This window comes from Anguilla anguilla, chromosome 6, assembly GCF_013347855.1.
Source record: "Anguilla anguilla isolate fAngAng1 chromosome 6, fAngAng1.pri, whole genome shotgun sequence".
NCBI classification, from domain to species: Eukaryota; Metazoa; Chordata; class Actinopteri; order Anguilliformes; family Anguillidae; genus Anguilla; species Anguilla anguilla.
The window spans coordinates 28,611,805-28,635,139 of NC_049206.1; the positions used below are offsets into that span (position 1 = coordinate 28,611,805).

The window sequence follows — 23,335 nt, forward strand, 5'->3', positions numbered from 1 at the left end:
TATCTATGGTCGTATGTCAGCCTCGTCAAAGATATTTATTTGAGTCTCTCTGGCCTCATGTTCAGTGGTTCCATAACTCTGACGTATGTATGACGTGACGTTCGAATGTATTTTGTAACCGAGGAGTGTAATATATAACAGACTGCAGGCTATTTGGTAGTTTTTTGTTGTTTTAATACATATTACTAAACGAGGTGACTGAAGCCTAGAAACTGAAGTAAGCAAGCTTGCCATCTGTGTTTCTGTGTTGCCGTAATGCTGGAATTAGAGAAAAAGATGGGGATGCACGTAACGTTAACGTCAGCTAGATTGTTGTTCTTTCTACTCGTAGCGAGTAATTTACAAGGTACGTCGCATTGAGTGTAACTTATTTCCAACCAAGCTAGCCAGTGGCAGGTAATGGTAAATATTAGTTAATTTTTCTCAATTTGAATGATTGCGGCACTCGTGATGTGCAAAGTAGCCTACTAAGTTAGATAAAATTGCTAACATAGCTAGCAACAACTCGCGAGTAGGTTTTTCATGCAGTGTTTACAAAACAAATTTAGGCCTACTAGCAAGCGATCGTGGCGTAAGTGTACATTAATGTACTTTATCTCGGTCATAATCAATGTTGAATGCAACCTGTCGGTGTCACATAGCATTGTTTCTTTTTGCAGCAGGGATGTTTAAAACTGTCCAACAAGCTTTGTTTTCAACGGGTCTTCAACTACCCAAATCCGTACTTGGGGAGAGTAAGGTTGGTAGGTTAGACACTCTGTAATTTAATTACTTTTGCATCAATAAACGCGATTTGCAATGTAACTTGCCAATACCATCGTGTGTTTTCTTTGAGTATTACTATCCACAATTGAATCTGATAAATTGCATAATAATAATAATAATGTGATGATAATCACAATGCACACCTGTTTGTGGTCTTATGGCATTGAACAGTGATTATGCAGAATAGATGGCAGCCATTTTGTTCAGGTGACTACCTTAGGACTCCAATGCCCTGTAATTGGCCATTAGATTGTACTGGGAGGTTCCTTTGCTTATGAGCTGTATGTTTCTCTCTTTCTCCTGTAGAGTCAAGACTATGAGGTCCGAACTTATCAGACAACAAAGTGGGTGAGCACCAGGGTGACTGGCCTGCAGTATGATTCGGCTCTCAGTACTGGCTTCAAGCGCCTCTTCCAATACATCCAGGGGAGCAATGAGCCCAGTGAGTTTCCCTGTCCTCTAACCACCAGTCTCCACAGCAACACCGATTCCTCACCGAGAGGCTATGCCAGAAATTTTCAAACTCAGTTCCGGGGAACCGCTGCGTATTCTGGTTTTCATTTGAACCATAATTGCCACCTCTGAATTGTAATGAGATGTTAATTCTACTTAATTAGACACTAGACACTAAGTGTCTATTGAAGGAATTAAGCTCTTAGGGCCTGGTTACGTCAGAAATAGCCGTGCATGCACCGGAGAATAAATGCCCTATATTCATATCCTAGGACATTCAATCAATTAGATTAATCCACGCTTTCACTGCTTTCTGGTATGTGTTTTATGGCAAATGATTCCTTTAGAAAGAGGCTGCATTTTTAATGGAATAGATCAGGGCTGCCAAACCATGTTCCTCGAGATCTATCATTCACTCCAATCCTAACAAAGTGCACCTCATTCAGCAGGTACCCCTGGTGCCAATTCACCTCCTAATCACTCTCCTCCTGTTTTGAGTTATGCTTAATTATAAGTGTAGTGTACATAAGGGCTACTTATGTATCGAGGCGATAGGGAGCATAAAAAGCAGGAGGTGTGTGGAATGTCCTTGGTCTGCTCTGACAAATCAGAATTTATAGATTGGAATTTACAAAGAATGAATTATTATTAATAATAAATCATTAATTAAAAGAAAATCACTTAACAGTTGGGCACAGTGAGCTACTTTGAACAGTTCCATTTGCATTACAAATAATGATTTGGATTGGTGTTATCAGTACATTAATCTGAGATTTGCATCATTGAAGACAACACTTGCTACTCGTTGCTGAAATTTGGCTCACTCAGTTCTGGGACAACCCTTGTACAAGATGGCAACTCTTGGGAATGTGCAAATTGAGTGTCAGTGTGTAGGCAAAGTGATTAGGAGGTGAATTGGGACCGGGGGCTAGAGATTTCATCGAGCTGCTAATTAGAATCAGGTGTGCCAAATTAGGAGTGAAATGAAAATCTAATTTGAGTTGAAATGAAAACCTACAGGACAGTAGATCTTCAGGAACGGGGTTGGGCAGCCCCTGGAATAGATTACAGACTGACAGGTGAAATCAGTGGGGTCCTAATTGCTGAAAGTGTGGACACCTGATCACTGACACTAAACCATTTTTGTAAAATGGTAACAAATGGCAACAAGCCAAACCTGCGCCATATTAAAATAAATACAAGAAAGTATGTATGTATGAACTTTAAAATATATTTTTAAACAACGTTTAAGTTATCAAGAAATTGGCTTTAACAAAAACCAGCATGAACACGGGGCACCAGGATCATGTCTGATAATTATTTCTTGGGTTTTTTGATATTATTTATCATTATTGATATTATTTCAGGTTTAGTATATGTTTTTGGATTTGAATTGGCCCGGATAGTTTTTATTTGATGAAAAACACATTTTCAATGTACAAAAATGCCAAGTTACTCACACATACACAGCACTGTCTGTAAGTCATTCACTCAGAGTGGCAAAATCTAGGCCTGCATTTTAGTAGTGATATCAAAATGACGCCAAGTTATTGTACAAGAAGGTACAAGAAGCAATATTGGCTATCTTACCTCACACAAATTAAACAAGCTGTATTCCAAAGCAATGCTACCAAATGTTTCCTAAATTGTTTCAAGTGACTTGGCCCTATATATGGCATACCTGCCATACTAGTGTGAAATGAATGATATTTTCAATACTTTCAGATGTTTGTAGATGTTTCTGAATACCTGTGCTGTAAAGCATCACCTACTGTCACACATTCTTTTTATTAACCTAGCCAAGGTAAACCCAAGGTATTCATAATTCTATAACTTCAATAATTTAGCCTAGTCTGATTTAAAAAATGTTGGTAGTGATGTAATGTGGCTAATGCTCAAATTTTACACCAGTCGTCTGCTTGGTTAAACTGGACAAGGCTACCATATGAGTCAATGCTCATATTCAAGCCTTTCCTTCAAGCTCCATAAAGATCTCTATGAAGAGGGTGATACCTTTATTTTGTAATTCATGAGATTTGTGGCCAACCGAACAGTCAAACAGTGCTTTGTTAAAGGAGCAGGTTGTTGTAAAGACCATGCCTTAGTGAATTCAATCTATCTTGGTTCCCGTGTAAGGCTACAGTAATCTAGATGCTTGTCTAGAGTAAAGAAATGCACCACAGACTTATATTGTTCAATTTAAATTTAGAAGTCTGGATTTGAAAATATGTCTACAGAAAATTGAGGATTATGAGAGGAGATTTAATACCATAAAGAGTGTAAAACAAAGAAAAAGGGCTCAAAACTACTAAAAATGTTTTACTTGACCAAAAAAATAGCATCTTACCTTCTTAAGGCTACATAAGGAGCTTCGTACACAGTCTGAAGAAGCTCCCTTGACTAAAAGGTTTTTCCTCAAATAAAACAATTCTTTATTCATCATTTTCAAAGTGCTGAGTGGGAATTGCGGGTTGTATAGCGCCTACTGTGCAAAAAAGACAGGCACACATGATACCAAAAAGAGGATGTGACTCATGTCTCCTGCTTTGTGTGTGTTAGAGGAGAAGGTGGAGATGACTGCCCCGGTGACTTGCCTGGTAGATCCTGGAGCTGGCCCCGCGTGTGAGACCAACTTCACTGTGTCCTTCTACATCCCAGAGCAGCACCAGGCCGACCCACCCAAGCCCACCGACCCGGAAGTGTTCATCGAAGACAGGAAGCACACCGTGTTTGTGAGGTAGTCAAAGACGGTGGTGGACATGACAGTCAGTGTCTGTCACGTGAAAAACCTACACCAGTTGTGGCATTGCCATTTAAAAAAAACAGCAACAGCAGCAAGCCATGCCAGTTGCTGCCAAGTGTTTGCTAGTCCCAGCCATCTCTGTATTGTCTTGTACCTGAGGTTGATCATGTGGACACAGTTTGAGTGGTGTACTGTATCTGTGCTGTGGTGTAGATTTATCCAGTCACATGAAACTTACTTAGAACTGCAGTGCTTCCCCCTGAGTTTCTTGTTCTGCAGTGAGGGGCGGTAAAGGAAAACAATATAGAACGTTCATCTAACAATTAAATTACAACATGAAAATGACATATGATCTGGGAATAATGTTAACTATTGATCTGATCACTGGCAGTGAATAACTTAGTCAGTGCTAGCCAGTTACAAACCAATGTTAGATTAGGAACTTATGTTAGTCTAACATTAGTTTGCATTAGTTAGCTAGTTGACTGACATTACTTTGCTGCCTAGTTGTTTTATTATTCACTGTCTTAACATAGTGCATGCTTGAGAACATGAAGAAAGAGCTATTTAACTAATCATGGTTTTCAATCAAGACCTTGATAAGTAGAATCAGGTGTATTAGTGCTGAGCTAAAACAAAAGCTTGCACCCAAACCAGCCCATTTTGGAAAAAACTGGACACCCCTGGAATAGTTAATGACCTTTCCAACAAAATAAAGCAATTCAGAGGAAGTTATGTAATTGCCACTTCTCCAGCAGAGTATGGCAACCAAGAGTGTTTTGGCAGTTTGATCTCCTAGAATCTCCTGCTTCCACAAAAAGAGGCTTATTAAAATGACAGCTCATTTGCTGAGTGGACAAGAATGGGGGTTCAGTTGGAAGGCAAAAAATTGGAAGGTGCTCATTCTAGCTATGCAGTTGAACAGCCTTGTTATTTAGGTTCTGAGCTTAAATGGAGTCTGGCTGTGTAATTAAATTATGCTCAAAAAGTCTTTAAGAAAGAGGGTAAGATGCATCTCTGACTTACTGATCAGTGTGGCCGAGTGGTGTGCTGGTAAGCTTTAAAACCCTGGAAAGGAGTTTGATCTCCCTGTGCTCTCAGTAATCTCCTGTAAATGTGCTGTGGGTTGTGGAGGAGGTTTAGCAAACAGGAAACATTTATTGCTTTGCAGGCCATCAAGCTACAAATCAGCAGATACAACTGTAAATTGATCTGTAAATGGCCAACAGAAGTATTAGTACATATACTGTAAAACATTTTTAAAAGTATAAAATCTTATTGTAATAAAAGTAATGACCTTTATCATTTCTAATTATGGGCCTGGTTGCATTGGGAATATATATTTAAGCCTTCAGGCCAAATGGTGAATCAGAGGTTCCTGAGAATATCTAGAAACATAAAGTCTCTGTACAGGCTGCTTTGGATTTGCTTGAAGTTTATTTTCTTTAGAACAAAAACTCCTGAATGCTACAAACCTGCCATTGTAAAGCTGCCTGGTCATCAGAATCCTCTCTAAATATCTAAAACATCCTTCACTGCAACCCTAAAACTAAAATATCAAGTCTCTAGGAAGTAACTGTTAACTCTTTAAAAAATATCTGTATTGCAAAAATCATACACTGTGACCTGTGTGCATCTTGGAAAAATTATTGCAACATTTGAAAACAAGGATAGCAGTATTCATGTTTGCATTTGTTTTAATGATTTACTACAGTCCCTTTAAAATGTATCTTAACAACTTTGGACTTACGACACTCAGCATTGTTCTGAAGGGCTGCAGTATTTGCTGGTTTTTGGTGAGTTTTGAAGTCTCTGATGAGCATGGAGTCCACACGCCTCGCTTCCAGGGCCTGAATTGGCTGCTGACTGAAAGGAAACCAGGGAAACTGGCAGGCGCTGCAGCCCTGCAGGACGGAACTCGGACACGCCTCAGTTTTAACGCTCACCCGCGTTTTCCCTCAGGACGTACGGGGGCTTCTCCAACGAGCAGAAGAGCCGAGAGCAGCTGCTGCAGCTGGTGGAGAGCCTGCAGAGAGACGGGCTGGCGTTCGAAGAGAAGCCCTACTACACTGCAGGCTACGACAGCCCCTTCAAACTGACCAACAGGCGCAACGAAGTGTGGCTTTTCAAGAAGCCTGACGCGTGACCACACTGCCAGTACCGTGGCTAGCAAGGTAGAGCTTGTGAGCACAAGTGCCTTTTACCGAGCGTGCTTAACCATTCGTGTTTTTGTGTTTATGTCCCCAGCATTGCAGCTAAAGGGTTAAAACAAGTACAGTTTTTAATACTGTGTTTACTAAATGTCAAATGCTTTTTTTATAAGGTCAAGGATATCGTTACAGGTTTAGGAAGTGAAATGTACTAGCCAAGAAACATTTATTGCAAATAATGCGATCATTGCATATCCTTAACATTATGATCGTTATTTCAAGTGCATTCCACGGCTTTCTTGTTTAACGGGCGTAAAATGACTGGTCAACTGATCGGTTTGATCCATTTCCTTCTTGAGATAAACATCCTACAGAACACTAAAAATGTGAATATGAATGAAAAAAATCTAACTTTTAATGAAAGGGACTTTTAATAACATAACATAATGATGAGAACAGGCCATTCAGCCCAACGATGCCTGCCATTTTCCTGACTAAATTACTGTTCTGATTACCTACAAGCTAGATAGTATCCAACACTATATCAAGCCAAGTCTTGAAAATCCCCAGAGTTTCTGCCTCTACTACATGACATGGGAGGCTATTCCACACATTGACTACTCTGTGGGTAAAAATTATTCCTAATGTCTGTACGGATGTCTAGTCCTGTCCTAACGGATTGTGTCCTAATGTCTAGTCTTCAAGTCTGTGATGTAAATGTGTCGGAATGAGAATGATTAAACAGCTTTAAAATGTTCAATAAACTAATTTGAAATGAAGTCTGTGTGGTATTTTGACAGTGGATCACGTAACTAAAATGAATATAAGGAAAAGGTAAGTTACACAGAAGACTGGGAGTCCTTGTTGGAAATCTCACCCATTGCTCAGATCACCGGCCCGTAAATTCACTCCTAATCAATCTGCGTGATCATCAGTGCATGCGCCTTCATCTTGAATCTATGAGTTCTCTTCTTTATTTTTGTTGCAGGTCATTCACCGTGGCATCACTCCCAGAGCCTTTTTAATCAGTGTGTTATTAAAAAAGCCTTTGTTCAGTGCGGTTAGAGGAGAGGGAGAGCCCGTCCCCGGTGTTTTGGGCGGAGTTATATAAGCCGCGGATCGGGCCGGGCCGGAGACGGAGACGGGGCTGTCGCTGTGCCGAGGCGGCGGTAAGCGATGTCCCCGCGGGTCGCCTCGGCGGTGATGTACGGGCGCGGGGACCGGAGGGAGACGGGGGGCTGACGAGGCCGTCACTTCAGCCGCGGCGACGGGGCGCCGTGAATCAGACTCGCGGGAGACCGGGGCTCTTTAATGACATCATGTTTTATTACAGAGACAAACACAGGGCCGGCAGCCCGCGCACCCCACCTCAGGGCCTCTCCATCTTTCTCCCAGCGACGGGGCGGCCAGGCTTCGTCAAACAGCGCAGTGGGCGGGGCTACTGCGGGCGCCTGAACCGATAAAAACACCCCGCTGTGCCAGGGAGGAAAGAGTTCCGCAGATACCGGGATTTCCGTTTCAGAGCTGAGGAGTATTGATAAATAACCGTGTACAATTAAACAAGAAAAAAAAAACACGCATTGCATGATTGAGAACCCACCAAGCCATTATTTAATGAACATATGCATATGGATTTTGAAATTGCCTTGTAGAAAAGAAAAAAACTTAAATATTGCTTCTACAGAAATCTAAATAGGTTCAGGTGAGCTCTGGAACATGGAAATCTGTGTATCTGCTGAACTCTTTGGTCCCTGCCGTGCTCATGACAGGGTTCAGAAATAACTGTTCTCCTGTTAGCACTCTGCAGCAGTGGTGTCCCACAGGGGTCTGGTGTTAGTCCACCTCTTTTCTTAATTACATAACGGGCCAGTGATTTGATTGGAACTCAAATCATTGGCTGTCTCAGGTGTCAATTCGGTTGAGAGGCGTGTCTGAAAATCCCCGTAGACTTGAAGCAGGAATGGACACCACTGCTGCAAAGGTCACACACAACTCCACCCCATCCCCTTCCTTCCCACCCAACTGCAGAAGGGAAAAAAAGATCAAATCACATCCATATCCTCACTATACTAAAATAAATAGCCTACAAAAGGACCCCTCCTTTCAAAAACAAGGGCTCTAAAAATGTACAAATTCTGTGAAAAATAAGTCAAATGTTACTTTTACAATTTTCTATGTATTTACATTAAAAATTATAAAATGTCACAGGAAAAAGAAATCTATTTTAGAAAGGTAAAATAGTGTAGTATTAACTGGGAGCCTAATTATGTCCATCTCTTAAATCATGCTAAACTCAACAATACAAGATTCTGGTTGCATCCAGTCTAGTATCGATCAGATTGAGATCCTGCCCTCCTGACAAAATACTGCGGGCAAAATTGTACCCCTTAGGTCTTTGGTAACCGAAACGTTCACAAATGAAACAGGGCTGATGGGTTTTTCAAGTAAATTTTCTTTTCGTTTCGAATCCATTCTGCATTCTCATGAAGTAAATGACACAAACAGACTTATTAAAGGATTCCCCCGAACACAACGTCTCGTCTTTAAAAACAAAATACTAATATGTAGTGCAAATCTACCAACTAAAACAGAGCTAGAAAAGGTTTAAAAAACCTAACCCCAAACCCTCCTGCGTAGTGCCATCTTGTCCACGTGCTTGTTTCCGCTAGCCGGTGTAACAGTCCAGCCGTGAGCCCTTTTCAGTGCCGTGTGGCCACAGAAATGGAGGCCTTGGAAGCTGCCCCCCTACCCCACCGGTTGGCTACTGAGGACAAATTAAAGAATCATGAGAAAGTCCCATTTCTGGTTTCAGGGTCTGCCCTGAACCTGAAGGGGACTCGCCAACAGTGGAGGAATGGAGGGTGGCTTTGCTGACCTCAGGACAGAGAGGCAGCCATTACGGAAAGGAACGCAAACTTGAAAAGGAGCAACAGCAGACTGTTAGTAGAAACTTTCGTTTTTCCCCAGTCTCAACGACAACGCTCTTGGTTAGAACACCAACCCAGTTCAGCCGCTACTGAGTAGCACCACTGCAGCAATGAAATCATGTCACTTAATTCTTTCTCTCACATATCTTTCCCTTAATTCAGTTCTCAAAGCAACATACTGAAAAAAGCTATGGGAGTTCTACACTTTCTTTACACTCTGGAACTTTAAACGGGGGAAAAAACAAGGGGAAAAAAAACAAGATAATAAACAAATGAAACAAAACAGGGAAAACACATCAGGCTACATTTGCCAGTGGAAGTCTGATATTGCTTCTCGTGGAGTACAGATTCTCATACGAAAGATGAGGAAACAAAAATTAGACCGTGTAAAACCTGGAGTAAATACTCCACTTCAGACAAGAGCACCGCAGAATCCATGTAGTGGGCGACTCAGGGAGGGGGGAGGGGGTAGCCTGTGGCTCTCCATATCCGGAAGGAGCCGGACTCCAGAACAGGGAACCGGCTGGATCCGGTGGAGCCCCGGGGGGCGGGCAGTTAGGCTCTGCAGCGGGGCGGCCCCTCCCCCTGGGCCGTAAGCGAGTCAGACGACGCCCCCGTCTGATAGGGGGGCAGTAACCGCGGCTCCTAACTGCTGTCCCCGCACAGGGCGGCGGCGGAGTCCGCCGGGCCGGCGGCCGGGCCGCTGCAGTCGGGCGCCTCGCCCAGCTCGCCCTCGCCCTCCCGGATCACCGTCATGGGGCTGCTGAGGATGCGGCTGCGCGCGTTGTACTTGCTGCTGGCGGCCATGGGCGGGGCCCGGGGGCGGCCGTGCTTGGAGGAGGGGGCGGAGCCCGGCGAGGGGCGGGGCAGGGCGCCCTCGCAGCGCGCCCAGTCCTCCTGGGCCCTCCTGCTCCCGCGGCCCGGCGAGTCGGGCGAGGGCGAGGGCGGGCTCGGCGGCGGGGGCGGGTCCAGCGAGGACTCGGAGCGCGTGCGCTGGAAGCGCGGGTCGGTGCTGCGCAGCATCTCGGCGGCCGACATGCGGAAGCTGGTCTCCGAGCGGCTGCCCTTGCGCAGCAGGAGGGCCTTGAAGCTGTCGCTGCTGGTGGCCGACTTGCGCAGGCTGCGCTGGATGGAGCCCGCCGGGCGCGGCAGCGACGAGCTCAGCCCCGGCGACATGCCCGTGGGCGTAACCGGCGGCGACGGGGAGTGGCCTCGCGACCGGTCCTCCTCAGACTCTTTCCGGCCCAGAACCTTCCTTTTGGACCTACGGGAGGGGCAGAAGGGGGCGTGAGTGAGCGGCTATAGTAACACAGACGAGTGACATGAACAGGAGGCATCATTCAGAATCCTCTCTGATAATGGCTCTTCCCCCAATCGCCTTTCAGAGACGTGATTACATCAGATAAATACTGGTTTTCAGACCGTAAAGGCCTCAGCCAGACAGAGGGCCTGTCATAAGCACACACATCGATGCACTCTGACAGCAAATAGCAGGAGAAAATGTTCACATACTAGTGGCGCCAGTGACATTAGTCCGGGAAAAGGACATAATTCCAACATTACAAAGCTCTTAGTGTCTTACACTGCAGATTCAGGAACAAAGGGGAGTAACTCTACTCTCTACTCCCTACTCCCTTTGCATACAAAACTCAACTTCAGCACCCAGGAGAATGAAAGTTTACTTTCGGGTGTTCTCTTTAAAGCAGTCACTTTGGTGCTGAAATCGAGACCCACAATGTTGCTCTGTGGATGCAGTGAACTTACAGCTGTTTGTGTCTTACATATAGACACCCACAGCATTCGGTTTAAAGCCATATAGCAGCCATACACCGTCCCACACCGCAGTCTACATACCACAGTAGTCTCTCCTAGACAATAAACCAGATGGACACATGCTATATATAATTTAAGGTTTTGGATTCTATGTGTTCTGCATTTTTCCATGCTTTGTCTCCAAAGTTTCCAGTTACAACTGTACACCCCACTGCTTCCTGTCCTATTTTCTTCATTTTTCCAAGAAAACAACACCCACTGCAATCCCAGGGTGCATTTCTGCTGATACATAGAAGCAGGAATAAATCTAAAGGAGAACAGAAACCCTTAACAGCAAGAGCTTAAAAACAAAGAAAGCTAAAACTAAAGAAAGTCATGTTTTGCGTCAAGATATTAATGTACAAAGGACCAAAAATTCAAAGGGCTGAAATTATACAGTAAAGCTACAATACTTGGAAAAGACAAGCAAAGACCAATTTCATATCCCCTGCCCAGAAAGAGAGCCCATATGCAGTATGTGAATGAAACACAATGGAAAAAAATGAATTTATCTGAATTATGCTACGACTTTGGTTACTGGATGAAAGGCTTATGGCTTAAAGCATAGTAATTTATCTGCCCAGGATGCTACTGGATTATGGGTCTAATCCGGTCCTAGCCACGGCACTGGGAAACACCACCAGCCAATTACAGCATTACTTGCCAGTCCACGCCAAGCCTGCCAGGGGGCGCTGACATCCCACCTTCCCCGACTGCACCAGGCACAAGGAAGAGGGGGACAGAATGACAGCCGTGACACACAAGATGGAGGGAGGGAGGGAGGGTGGGAGGGTAGAAAGAGACAAACTTCATTCAGAACAGCAAGAGGAGGAGAGAGCCCTCAGACAGTGGTGGCATGTTTGTTAAGGAGGACAGACAGACCACATGAAGAACACACAGGGCGCGTGTGATTCCCAGTGTGGGCAAAGCTGCTTGGAACTCCAGGGAGAGGGGCAGCACAAGTTTGAGTGAAGTCCACTAGCATGTCCCACCACTACCCTACCATTCCACTAGCATGTCCCACTACTACCCCACCATTCCACTAGCATGTCCCACCACTACCCGTGACAGTAAGCCACAGAAGCAGTGTTTTTACCGTACTCACAGAAGCGCCTTTACTTTGAACCAAAGCAGCTCTGATCCATACCAGTAATATCTTATGCCAGGATTTTACCTGCAGTACGAGATTTTTGATCGTGCGTTTCCCTTAAATCCCCATAACCGCAGCTGCAGAATTTCTTACGCAGCATTTCATTGAAGCGTGTCCTCAGCAGCCCCCATCGCTGAAGTCATTCATTTGCTCATAAGAACAGTGTTTCCAGGTCAAATTACAGGAACAGGGCAGGATCTATACGGCGTCGGCGGCGTTAGCATCTGCTACTCTGCTTCTCTTTTGACTGCAGTCTTCATTTCAAGGTTAACTCAGCTCTGAGGTCTCCCCTGTTCTGTGCACAGACACGATCCGCAGCAAATGAAAAGCTTTAAAGCCCCTTCACCTGGTACTAGAGAAACTAAATCCCTTCAATAAAATCATGCAGCACCCTGGAGAGAGTTGAGCCTCTGTTAGAATTTCCAAACACCGTCGACTGACGATGCGACCATTTGTGAGGCTGCGCTGCGTTAGCATGCGTGTGTGCGTGCGTGCGAGTTTGTGTGTCTGTGTGTGTGCATTTGCACAGGCGTGCATGTACATGCGTGATGTGTGTTGAGATGTGGGTGTGAGTGTGTGTGTGAGAGCTTGTGTGTGTGCAAGTGTGTGTGAGCGTGTGAGCATGTGCACATGTGCACGTGCGTGCATGTGCAATGTGTGTTGAGATGAGTGCAAGTGTGTGTGCGTGTGTGTGTGTGTGCACACAAGAGAGCGAAACCCAGATTGGCAGTAGCATTCAGTCAGAGGATTAAGGGCAGTGGGTGTTTGCTGAATAATGGATGAAGCACTCCGCTGCAATAAGGAAGTCACGTGTATCTGGCGTTTTTACTAATTTACAGCAGGGTGACGGATGACGAGTGAACGCAACGGGACGGGCTGCCGAAAGTTGGGAGCGTGAGTGTGAGTTGGGAGCGGGGGTGGGGGTGGGAGGGGTTTAGGGTGATGGGGTGACAAACACAGGATTCATGGGTATACCATAACAGAAATGAGAACCACAATGGAAATAAGTGCTTCAGAGTTTGTGCTGTAATCTGCAGTTTTTAATGTATGCACTGCTGTGGCTTTGATGTGTGGCTGCGTATGGGTTTTTAATGATCTAATAAATGAGTAAATGCAGTTATTCGTTTATCCGTACCTGTGGATGGCGGCAAACAGGTCTTCGGTGGTGCGCGGGCGGGTGGGCGTCACCATGTCCTCCAGGGCGTCTCCGTTGGTGCTAGCGGCCGGCGACGAGTTGGCTGTGCTGGAGTCGAACACCTCGCCTGGGGGAGAGAGGGGCGGGCGCGCATGTTAGCGCATGCTAGTGCTAGCGCTCAGATCGCGCGGGGCGTTCTCGCCGAGCTCCGGAGTCCCCTCTCCTAGTGCCGCCGCCTCGCAGCATCCCGGGCTGACTGAGCTGCTGTAGGCGAACTCACATCCCCCTGCCCCCGCCCCCCCTCACGCACACACACACACACACACACACACACACACTGCCCCCTCCTCCCCTCTGTTAACCAGCCTTCTCCAGGGAACGCTGCCCCTTCCTATCTCAGAGAGGGAGAGAGACTGAAAGAGAGAGAGACAGGGAGAGAAAGACTGAATGGAAAGGACAACAGTGTAATAGACAGATTAATAGAGAGAGAGGGGGAGGAAAGGGAAAGAGTATTTCCATGTATGAGACACGGAAAGAGAGGAGACAGTTAAGTACGAGACAGAGAACGAGAGAGAGAGAGGTAGCACAGGACGGGGAGAGGAAAGGATGACACAGGGAGAGAATAGGAAGGACAGGATGATTGAGAGAATAAAAAGAGAGGGGGGAGGAGGAGGAGAGAAAGAGAGTCCCAGCCATGTGTGTGGGGGAGGAGGGTGGTGTGGGCTCAGGAGGTGGAGACCCCAGACAGGCCGCAGAAGGACCGGCCAAGAGAGAGAGAGAGAGACAGAAAGGGGCTTATTTATGACCTCCTCAATCTGGCCAGCTGGTGCAGAAGACTGCCTGTACTGAGCAGGGGCACTGAGCTGACACAAGGGGGCGCCAATAGAGAAAAACAAGGTTTTGGGGACTACAGGCTAGTGAGGGGGAGGGGAAGTATTGAAGCAATGGTGGGATTAGAGGGATAATGGGGGGGTTAGTAGGCAAATGGGGAGGAGGCACAACATGATGGGGAGGGTGTTAGTGGGTTAATGGGTAACTTTAGTGGGCTAGCAGGGGGATGGTACAAGCTGTCACAGTCATGGTACATGCTGTTACACTACTATGGTACATGTTGTTCCATTACCATCGTACATGCTGTTACACTACTATGATGCATTTTTTTACGCTACCATGGTAGATGCAGTTAGACTGTGCCACTTCATTACAGTAAACTCACCGTTGTCGTCATCCTTAGAGCTGATGGAGCCTGTGGTACTGCTGGCACCATCTCCATCTGCATCTCCATCTCCATCTTCATCTCCATCTACATCTCCATCTGCATCTCCATCTCTGTCTGCATCTGCATCTTCTTCTCCATTTCCATCCCCACCTCCATTGTCACCATTGAGTGGGAGCTCCTGAGAGGGCGGGGCAGGGGAGGGGGCGGGGTCGCAGGTGGCCTGCAGGCTGTCGGCAGAGAGCTTGCTGCTGAGGGACTCTCTGCTCTCAGTCAGAGGGGTAGGAGCTCCAGAGTCCGTCTCCTCCGTGCCTTCCGGCTGGGCCGTTCTGGGGCTGGACATCCCATTCTGAGACGCAAGGGGCACGTCTGCACAGAGCTGTTCTTTCTCCCGCAGGGTGGACTCAGGTGGAGTCGGAGGCGGAGTCTGGGGTGGGGTCTTAGGTGGAGTCTCTGGTGCAGACTCGGGAGGAGTCTGGGGAGGGAGTGCCAGTACGGACAGCTTGGGTTTCTTGGCGGCAACTGGGGGCTTTTGTTTGGGTGCAGGACTGTGCACCACATCGTTTGGGCTCCCCGCAGGAGAACTTTCTGGGTCAATGTGGTCAGGGAGCGAGGGGTCGTCAGAAGGCCCTGAGGATGGCAGTGCCTGACTCAGAGGAGTGGCATCACCGGGGGGGTCAGTGCTGGCAGCATCACCAGACATGATCTCTAGGGCGCTGCTTTTGGGGAGGTCTCTCAGGTACTTCTTGACAGGCGTGGGAGGCTTGTACATCCCGTTTAGGGTGGGGGTGGCACAGGAAGGCAGTGGCAGTACCGTCGGGGGCTCTGGCTTTATAGGCAACTCTGGTGTGGAGGAGTTTGGGGACTCCTGCCCATTCCTGGTTTCCTGAGTGCTTGTTGTGGTCCCTTCAGTGTTCTGAAGTCTCTCTGGCTTCTTGACAGACCGCAGCTGGACCATCTGCAGAGCTTGGGCAGTGATCAGGGGCACAGGGGACCCAGGATGATTGAGGGGCGGTTTTTTCACCCCGTTGGGTGTATGGTTGACATCCGATGGGCTCACGGATTTGAGGGCCTCTTTCAGGCTCTTCAGGCTGAGGGCTGTGGGTGGAGCTGCAGGGGGTAGTGGCGGGGGTGGGGGCACAACAGGGGCGGTAGAAGGTTGAGGAAGAGGTGGGGGTGGAGGAGGACTGACCACATTGTTGATTGGCCAAACGGAGTCCAACATCGCCTCTGGAGGAGGGGATGGGAATTCAGGAGATGACCCGCAGGGGAGCAGGCTCTTAGAAGTCTCAGGGGTTGCAGGCAGAGGCAGGGGGGGTGAGAAGGTGGGGCTCAGTGGGAAGAATGGAGGGGGAAGGGGAGGGACAGGGGTCCTGGCTGAATCAGAGGTGTTGGAGGACAGGGATGTGGAAGAGGAGGAAATGGACATGGAGGAGAGCAGGGATGATTTCCTCTCGGGCACCTTGGGCTTGGGCCGTGCCCCCGCTGGGGAAAGCGCCCTCATGAAGGAAGGCACAGGCGTACCGGCCGTGGGTGTGTTGGACTGGCTGGAATAGCCGCTGGAGGGCGAGGTCAACCGGTGCACCCGGTCGGGGGAGGATGTTGTGGCTGCCTTAGGCTTGGGGGCGTCCTGGGCCAGGGGCAGAGGCAAGGGCAGGGGTGCCTGGGGCCCATTCTGGAGGCCTCCCCGTGGGGTCCCGCCGACACTGATGGACCGGGCGAGCGGGGACCGGGGCCGCTCACCGTAGCAGCCCCACTCGGCGTAGTCGGACCGCAGGCTGCTGGTGTCGCTCTGCGGGGGCGTGACGGGGCACAGCGAGTAGACGTTGGCCGACACCCCGCTGCTCCCGGCGCTGGCGCTGCTCTGGCTCCTCGGCCGCAGCACCCAGGGGTCCTCGTAATCGCTGCAGGGGCTCTGAGAGGGCGAGGAGCTCGCCACCCGGTCCTTCAGGCCCCCCTGCTGCAGGGACTGCTGCAGGCTGGCGATCAGCGTCTCGTTCAGCGGCGCCCCGCCGTTGGCGGCCTTCTTGCCGGGCTTGCGGCGGAGAGAGTCGGTCCGGGCGGGCGGCAGGGGGGGCTTCTTGGCCTTGCGGAGGGAGATGCTGCGAGAGAGCGACCTGTTGCTGTAGAGGCTGGCGCGTTCCTCCTGGCCGGCGTAGGCGTGCTGCTGCTGGCCCTCGTACATGCTGTGGCGGGCGGTGGCGATGTTGCCGTGGCTGCGGGACTTGAGGCCGGAGTCCAGGCGCATGGAGGTGTAGTAGCCGTCATTGTCTATGGAGCAGAGGGAGCCCGAGTCCGTGCGGTTCGAGGGCCTCTCCAGGCTGCTGTACAGGTGGTTTATGGGGGTAGAGCAGCTGGATGTCAGGGGCCTCTTGGGTAAGACGTTCTCCGGGGTGTCATAGACCCACTGATCTGTGGCGGAGGTGGCCGAGTTCTGGAAGCTCCCGTCTGAGCAGCAGCTCGACTCGCTGGGGGCGTCCGGTTCACTGCACTGCGAGCCCATTTCTCCTCGGGGTGGGCCCGAGGGCTGGGCCCCCATTGTCTGCGTGTGCCCGACGGTGTTAAGGGTGATGACCTGGGCGGTGCAGGACAAGGTGGCGTTGGGTATCAACGAGGTGGCATAGGCAGCATGAGGGGAGACCAGGAGGGGAGCAGGGTCCCCCTGCACTCCCCGCACTTCCTGCTGGGATTTGGGGCGGGGCATCGCTCCAGTCCTGGGGGTGCTCCTCAGGTGCACAACCGTCTCATCGGCCTGAAGCTTGGCAATCTGGCGGGACTGGGTCTGGCTGCCCGCATGGCAGTCTTCCGGCCTACAGGGGGCGCTGTTGTAAATGGGTTCGGCGCTCAGGGAGACGCGCGCCCCCTGGCGGGGCAGGCTGTGGAAGCGCGCCCCCCCGTTCAGCTGGGGCGCGTACGCGTAGGCCACCCCCGTGCAGGCTCCGTCGACGCTGCTAGCTGAGATGCTTCCGGAAGAAGAGGCCGAGAGGCCGGCCATCTGGGCGGCGATGCCCTGGCCCCTCTGAGCCCGGATACGGCGCATGGAGGGCGGTACGATCTTCACCTCCTCTGTCTGGCAGCTGGAGTCTCGCGTTTGCGACCGCCGGAGCGTGGAGTTCACGCTTCCCACGCGGCCCAGCGTGGAGTACTGGCCAGGGATGTACATCGACTGAGCCCGGAACTCTCTGGGTCCTTTCCCTGCTGTGGAGAAGAGGACGGAAGGGCAAACATAAGCAACTACACTCTAAATTTGTTTCCTCTCTCTCTTTTTTATTCTGACATCAGTAGATTAAGCCCCATCTATTGGGGGGCTAATTAATATGATTCAGCACTAAACTTTCTGACATGTTTATAACCTCTGGGAACACCCTAACTAAGAGGAAGAAACAGAGGAGTCGTCGTGACAGATTGTAATCATGCATGTTTTTGGTGTCTGTCAGATCAGAGCAGAGAGAGGGCGCCATTATGTGAAATGGGGGGGCTGGTGCAGGAGTATCAAGGGCTGCCAGGGATTTGCAGAAAGCCAGAGACAGCTGCAGCAGAGTCTATTTACTGGAAACTGCGATCAACCCAATGGAATCGAGAGGGCTTACTCCCTAAGTACAGCCTGCTGAGAGCTCTCATTGCCACTGTGGAAAGGCATTTATGGTGAAGCAGCAGGTTTCTTAGCAGCTACTGTCGTAGCGAGCGCCCTGCTGCAGACGATAACATTAGTGTAAACGAGCGGACCATAAACCTTCTGAAACCGCAAGCCTTTTCAGCATTGCTGCTGTACAGTTAATAACATCTGTTGACAGTTAGCCGCCTGCTGTTGTACAGTAGCATGAAAAGGAAGCACAGCTTAAGGTGTGGAATTTGGCTTAATGTTGGCTTAGATTAGCCAGCTCTCTGCGTTGTTTATGAAGCCCTCTGTTGTTCACAAAACCTGTACATTGAGAGGTCAAAGGTCAGAGGAGAATGTTGAACTGTCATAGCGACAACTGATAAAATTAAAACGAGAAGAAAGAGAAGGGAAAAGAATTCCTCCAACGAGTAGGGGAAGCGGGGGAACTGGCACAGGGGAGTGACCCAAAGGTCAATTTCACAATAACTGCCAAGGAAGAGGAGGATTAATTCTGGTTTGAATGATTGCGTGCATGTGCGCTTCAGTGCGTGTGGGTGTATGTGTGCCCATGTGTGTCTGCGTGGATGTGTGTGCTTGCAGGGGGTAAAGGGTACGCACCCCTGGTTTCAGTGAGGGCTAATCTGTGAAGCAGCTGGAGGGAAGTGGGGTTTAATGATGTGGCGAACAGTGGCATGCGATGCTTTTCTACACGTCTTGTAACCCCACCAGTTCTGTGTCCACACCCCTCCGGCACTCAACAATCCCTTCCTGCACCTGCCTTCTCCACCCAATCTCCTCCCTCTCCACCCAATCTCCTCCTCCTCCACCCAACCCCTGCCTTCTGCACCCAATCTCCTCCTCCTCCACCCAACCCCTGCCTTCTGCACCCAATCTCCTCCTCCTCCACCCAACCCCTGCCTTCTCCACCCAATCTCCTCCCTCTCCACCCAATCTCCTACTCCTCCACCCAACCGCTGCCTTCTCCACCCAATCTCCTCCCTCTCCACCCAATCTCCTCCTCCTCCATCCAACCCCTGCCTTCTGCACCCAATCTCCTCCTCCTCCACCCAACCCCTGCCTTCTCCACCCAATCTCCTCCTCCTCCACCCAACCCCAGCCTTCTCCACCCAGCCCTCTAAACAACTCTCAGGCACCAGTATAATCCCGCCGTGTTACGCAACCGTGTAAATATGAGTAATTCTGCCGAAGGGAGCCCTGGGATTATGCAGAGGTTTTAGTGAAAGGGTGGAGCACAAGCTACGGCATGCCGTGATTGTTACCGTGTCCCGGGATTAGAAAGGGGCAAACAAACGGGAAGGATGAAGGGGAGCAGACCGAAAGGAAGTTCACGGGTACTTCAGGACAGGGTAAGAGCACCTGAATGCAGGGGGGTGACAGGGCGCAGTGTGCAGAGAGGAGAATCTGGGCTCCTCTCCAGCGTTTCGGCGAGATCCTTCAGCAGCACTGCAGAGCGCTGCTGCAGGCAGCATGGGAAGGTTGTCTCCTCCCCCCCTCGGGGGTTAGCTTAGGTTTTTGGCTTTAATATTCATGAGCGAAAATAACTGCGCATTTGGACCGGCCGGTTATTACTCGAGTCGTCTATGCGTTCGACCCGGGAGACGTGATGACTATGCGGACGGGTCCTCCGCAATTTGCATCGGTAAGTGAAATGCGGTAAGTGAAATCACACGGGCTTGTTTTTGCCACCGCCCGGCCAGAAGGGGGGTGGTGTCTGTGGAAAGCGGAGACTGGCGGCTGGAGAGTCGGGGGGACGAGGCGAGAGGCCGGCCCGGCTGTCTTCGGGACTTTGGCCGCCAGCAGAGAGAAGCCTGTCACAGCTCGTTACGTCCAATCTGGCGCTCTTCCTCCGTCGCGGCCCCCGCATTAAACGCTCAGAGAACTTCGACGGCGCCGTTTCGCAGACCGCCAGGCCCCGCCCGCTGCCGATAAGGGCGCGCGGCACGCACAGAGCCAGCCGTCGAGGTTAAAGCGAGGCTCGGTGCCGCCAGCGACCCCCACGCCTTTCCCACGATGCCCCAGTCACCAGTCAGCGGCGAGAGGAGTGAAACGGAAAGCTTTCCAGTCAAAGGGACTCGCAAAAGGATGAGCACGCGTGACAAGATAGAACAAGAGTAGCCATTAGTTTTTACAAATGCGTGACTTTTCTACTGAATTTTCTACTTTACGTTCAGAGAGCACAAAAAACTTGTTTGCGTTGTCTGTGCAGGACCTCGACGCAGCTTGTTTTATTCCCTCATGAAGGTGAGATGAAAAACAGTCACACATTCATAAAACGAGCGGTTTCTCTCAGTTCTTTCTTGTGTTGCAAGCAGTTCCTTTTGGAAATCTCCGACACAGCCACTAGGCTTTTTTCGAGCCTCTCATGATTTGCATTCGAACAACTTGCTATTTTTTATTTATTTAAATTGAGCAGCCAATGAATTCTCTCCATTTCCATGACTAAAAAAGCTGTGAGAAAAGCGTGTTTGATGAAGCCGAGGGGGGGGGGGGGGGTCACAGGGGTGCTGAAGCGAACAGGACTGGGGAGCCATACCTAGTTCCTTCTGGATGTTGTCGGGGACCCCTGTTATTGTCTTTCTCCTTTTGACCTTCTTGGACCGCCTGACCACAGTGTCAGTGTTAACTAAGGAGCGTCGGACACTGGCCTGCCGGTCAAAAGTCTCCCCTGATGTGAGGTGGCGAGAGCAAGCAAACCAGTGGTTACTGACGGGCATGCGTCTCTCATGCAGAAACACGTCCAGAGGTGAACACACACGCAGGCACACACACGAACGTGTCCCCCAGGCCGCCAGACAGTCTCTGAGGTGGAGCCCAGGTATCCGCTGCTGTTTCAATGTCCAAGCCACTGACGTAAAATGGTATTTTTGGATAATAGTTCAGATTCAGTCAAAATTCTGGCCCAGACTTTAAATTGAGAGCTCATAATATATTTGCGATATGTGTTTCGCATATAAATTAGTTGCAAGAGACTGCGACATTAAATTAATTTGAACACATTAAATCATTGATGGAATACAAAACAATGCTATATTGGACTTTCAGAATTTCAGAAGTGCAATTTCAGGGTTATATTATCTAATTGTAAGCTCTTGGGTACAAATCTGTCCACTACGTGGCCCTAGAGCAGCTGAGCCATCAGCAGAGACTGTGCAGGGCCGGTGTGTGTGCTGACAGGGTGAGTTAGTGCTGGTCTCCAGTGTGTCATTCCCAGTGCCACACCCCGCCCCCCAACCAGAGAGTAACGACCTTCCCCGTGACCTTTACTGTGACCTTCACCAGTGCGGTTCAGCAGGGTACACAGCTGGAGACTTCCACGTTTCAGAGCTCACCACCGCTCAGCTAGAGGTTACTGAGATGTAACTGTGTGCAGTAAAGCCTCTTCATGTGATTGACAATCCACCAGGCCAATAAGAGATATTAAATAATTGTTTGGCGTGTGTGGATTAGGAAATTTTGAGTACAGAACGCCCGCCCCTCAAAAGACGAAGAAGAAGAGATTCTGCACAATGAAGTGACAGGGTGAGCTCTGAAACGGAGATGTCATCGTTATCCGTGGAAGTCTTTCATCCTGAGAGAGAGGTGGAGCGTGCGCTAATTCAGGTCTCCAGAAGGTGGGAGGGGCAGTTAGTAAAGGTCGGCACGTGATGGATAGAGGCGGCCGAGGGGGGGGGACCGTGGCGGCTGTGACTGATGGCTGAGCCGCTGCGCTCTGGCAGGAGGGGGAGGGCACTGGGGAGACACACTGGCAGCCCGAGCAGGGGGGTGACACTGATACCCCTGCCCCGCCCTGCTGTGGACAGGGTTAGTGAAGGGGTGCTTCTGTTAATGTGACACTCACGCGCGCACACACACACACACGCACATGCGCACTAACGCAGCCACACCTACACGCGCACCCGCACACACACACAAATATACATGCACATGTGTACCCAGCCACTGGTATCGCATTTGAAGTATACAGAGGTACTATCACTGTCTCTTGGATTGAAGCTAAACTGGGAGCCGGTCGCATTCCCTAAAAAAGAAGAACAAGACCTTTGCAGAAAGAGTTCACAGGAGTGCGTGTTTATTTACTTTCCAGTCTCAGCTGTGGCCTGTCTCATAGCTTTAGAAAATGCATTTCCTGGGTACGTTTTCATTTTTACCAGCCTCCCTCCTCCCAAATTCTAATCCAAATTATGCCTCTGGAGTTAGTGCACCCACACAAGGAGCAACGCTGCTTCTGTGGGGGCTTCTGTGACTGGTCTCCACACAAGTCGCAAAGTACCAGAGGACAGCTTATGTGAATTCAAGGGGGTGGGGGGGACACCTAGGATAACTGGTACCCTGTGGGTGCCTGACGCACTGTTAGAAGAGCCAACGGTGAATCCTGGCGGGTTGAGGACGATTATGCGCCATGGAGTAATGCCATCGTCTGTGACTGCAGGGCCTAGACTAAGGGCGTGACCCTTTGGAGACGGAAGCACTCTATAGGCTCCTGCCTGCACTCGTGATGACAGCCTTTACTGACTGAGCCAATCACGAACCTCGGCCCCGATATTCAAACGATGCAGAATAACAGTGAGTCGGCTGTTAAAACAGACACGTCCTCTATACATTCACTCCTGTGCACTCCCTTGTAAAAGAAAAAACTCTCAAACAAACCGCAGAGAGCAATACAGTTCCAATGATGTATTAAAGGTGCTTCTTTGAACTTCTTAGAAAAGGCATTTTGAGGGCTACCATTCTTCAGAAAGACTCATTCAGTCGTGAGTGAAATGTTGTGGAAACACAGAGACCACACAGAACAACGTTCCTTTTCTCCCTTCATCATAGAAAAGAACTGTGACACACATACAATACGCACATGGCATGTTTCTCTAATCATGGTAGAACAAGCACCTAACCCCCAAAACACAGGGGAGGAGCCTAACGTGGGTGTGGTCAGGCGATACGGGGGCGTGGCCTACCTGAGACATTAATGGGGATGATGTCAGTGGGCACAGCCTGGGCCTGCTCCCTCATCTTCTGCTCTGGGGTGGGCAGGGGCGAGGTGACATCCTGCCCGCCCCCCATCAGGGGGGTGAGGGGCCTCGAGGGGTACGATAGCTTCTCCTCCTCTGCAGACGACGCTATGGACTGGAGGCGGGAGAGAGAGGCGGAGCATTTACCTCATCATCCATTTCATGGCACTGTTCCTGAGCAGCATACAGTGATTGTAGATACATACTGTACCTACTGTGTGTAAGTGTGTGGATGTGTGTATGTGTGTATGCAGGTAGTTATTTCTGAGTCTGTAAAGACATTTTATGCTAACCTGGCTATAACCTCTACATAACCTATCACTCGTGGGATAACATATTGGCATTAGAGTCCAGAA

At 49.5% G+C, this 23,335-nt stretch overlaps 2 protein-coding genes across 12 annotated transcripts in view; one reads left to right on the plus strand and one right to left on the minus strand.

Moving 5' to 3' along the window:
- Positions 1-12: 12 nt before the first annotated feature.
- Positions 13-6,890, plus strand: hebp2 (heme binding protein 2). Of its 6 annotated transcripts, none has more exons than XM_035422171.1 (5): positions 13-83; positions 660-739; positions 1,072-1,207; positions 3,778-3,955; positions 5,924-6,890. In XM_035422171.1, the coding sequence occupies exons 2-5, from the start codon at positions 665-667 to the stop codon at positions 6,105-6,107; spliced, it is 573 nt and encodes a 190-aa protein (XP_035278062.1). In that variant the 5' UTR covers positions 13-83; positions 660-664; the 3' UTR covers positions 6,108-6,890. The 6 variants fall into 6 exon arrangements, with proteins under 6 accessions (XP_035278062.1, XP_035278060.1, XP_035278063.1 ...); XM_035422169.1 differs by having other exon boundaries at positions 77-217; XM_035422172.1 differs by lacking the exon at positions 13-83 and adding an exon at positions 84-217 and having other exon boundaries at positions 663-739.
- Positions 6,891-7,415: 525 nt separating this feature from the next.
- Positions 7,416-23,335, minus strand: part of nhsl1b (NHS-like 1b) — a 153,235-nt gene continuing 137,315 nt past the window's right edge. For 5 of the 6 annotated variants that reach the window (XM_035422149.1, XM_035422152.1, XM_035422155.1 and 2 more), the window contains exons 4-8: positions 22,926-23,094; positions 20,507-20,638; positions 14,352-17,549; positions 13,136-13,262; positions 7,416-10,302 (exon numbers count right to left, since the gene is read on the minus strand). In XM_035422149.1, the coding sequence (XP_035278040.1) occupies positions 9,684-10,302; positions 13,136-13,262; positions 14,352-17,549; positions 20,507-20,638; positions 22,926-23,094 (4,245 nt within the window). In that variant the 3' untranslated portion in view covers positions 7,416-9,683. The remainder of the gene's footprint in view (positions 10,303-13,135; positions 13,263-14,351; positions 17,550-20,506; positions 20,639-22,925; positions 23,095-23,335) is intronic. The other variant, XM_035422151.1, reaches the window with a different exon arrangement.

Excerpts from the sequence above, each read along its gene's own strand:
- hebp2 (XM_035422167.1), top strand. The coding sequence starts at position 256 with ATGCTGGAATTAGAGAAAAAGATGGGGATGCACGTAACGTTAACGTCA. Across the intron at positions 1,208-3,777 it reads CCAGGGGAGCAATGAGCCCA|AGGAGAAGGTGGAGATGACT; the intron begins GTGAGTTTCCCT and ends TGTGTGTGTTAG. Across the intron at positions 3,956-5,923 it reads AAGCACACCGTGTTTGTGAG|GACGTACGGGGGCTTCTCCA; the intron begins GTAGTCAAAGAC and ends GTTTTCCCTCAG.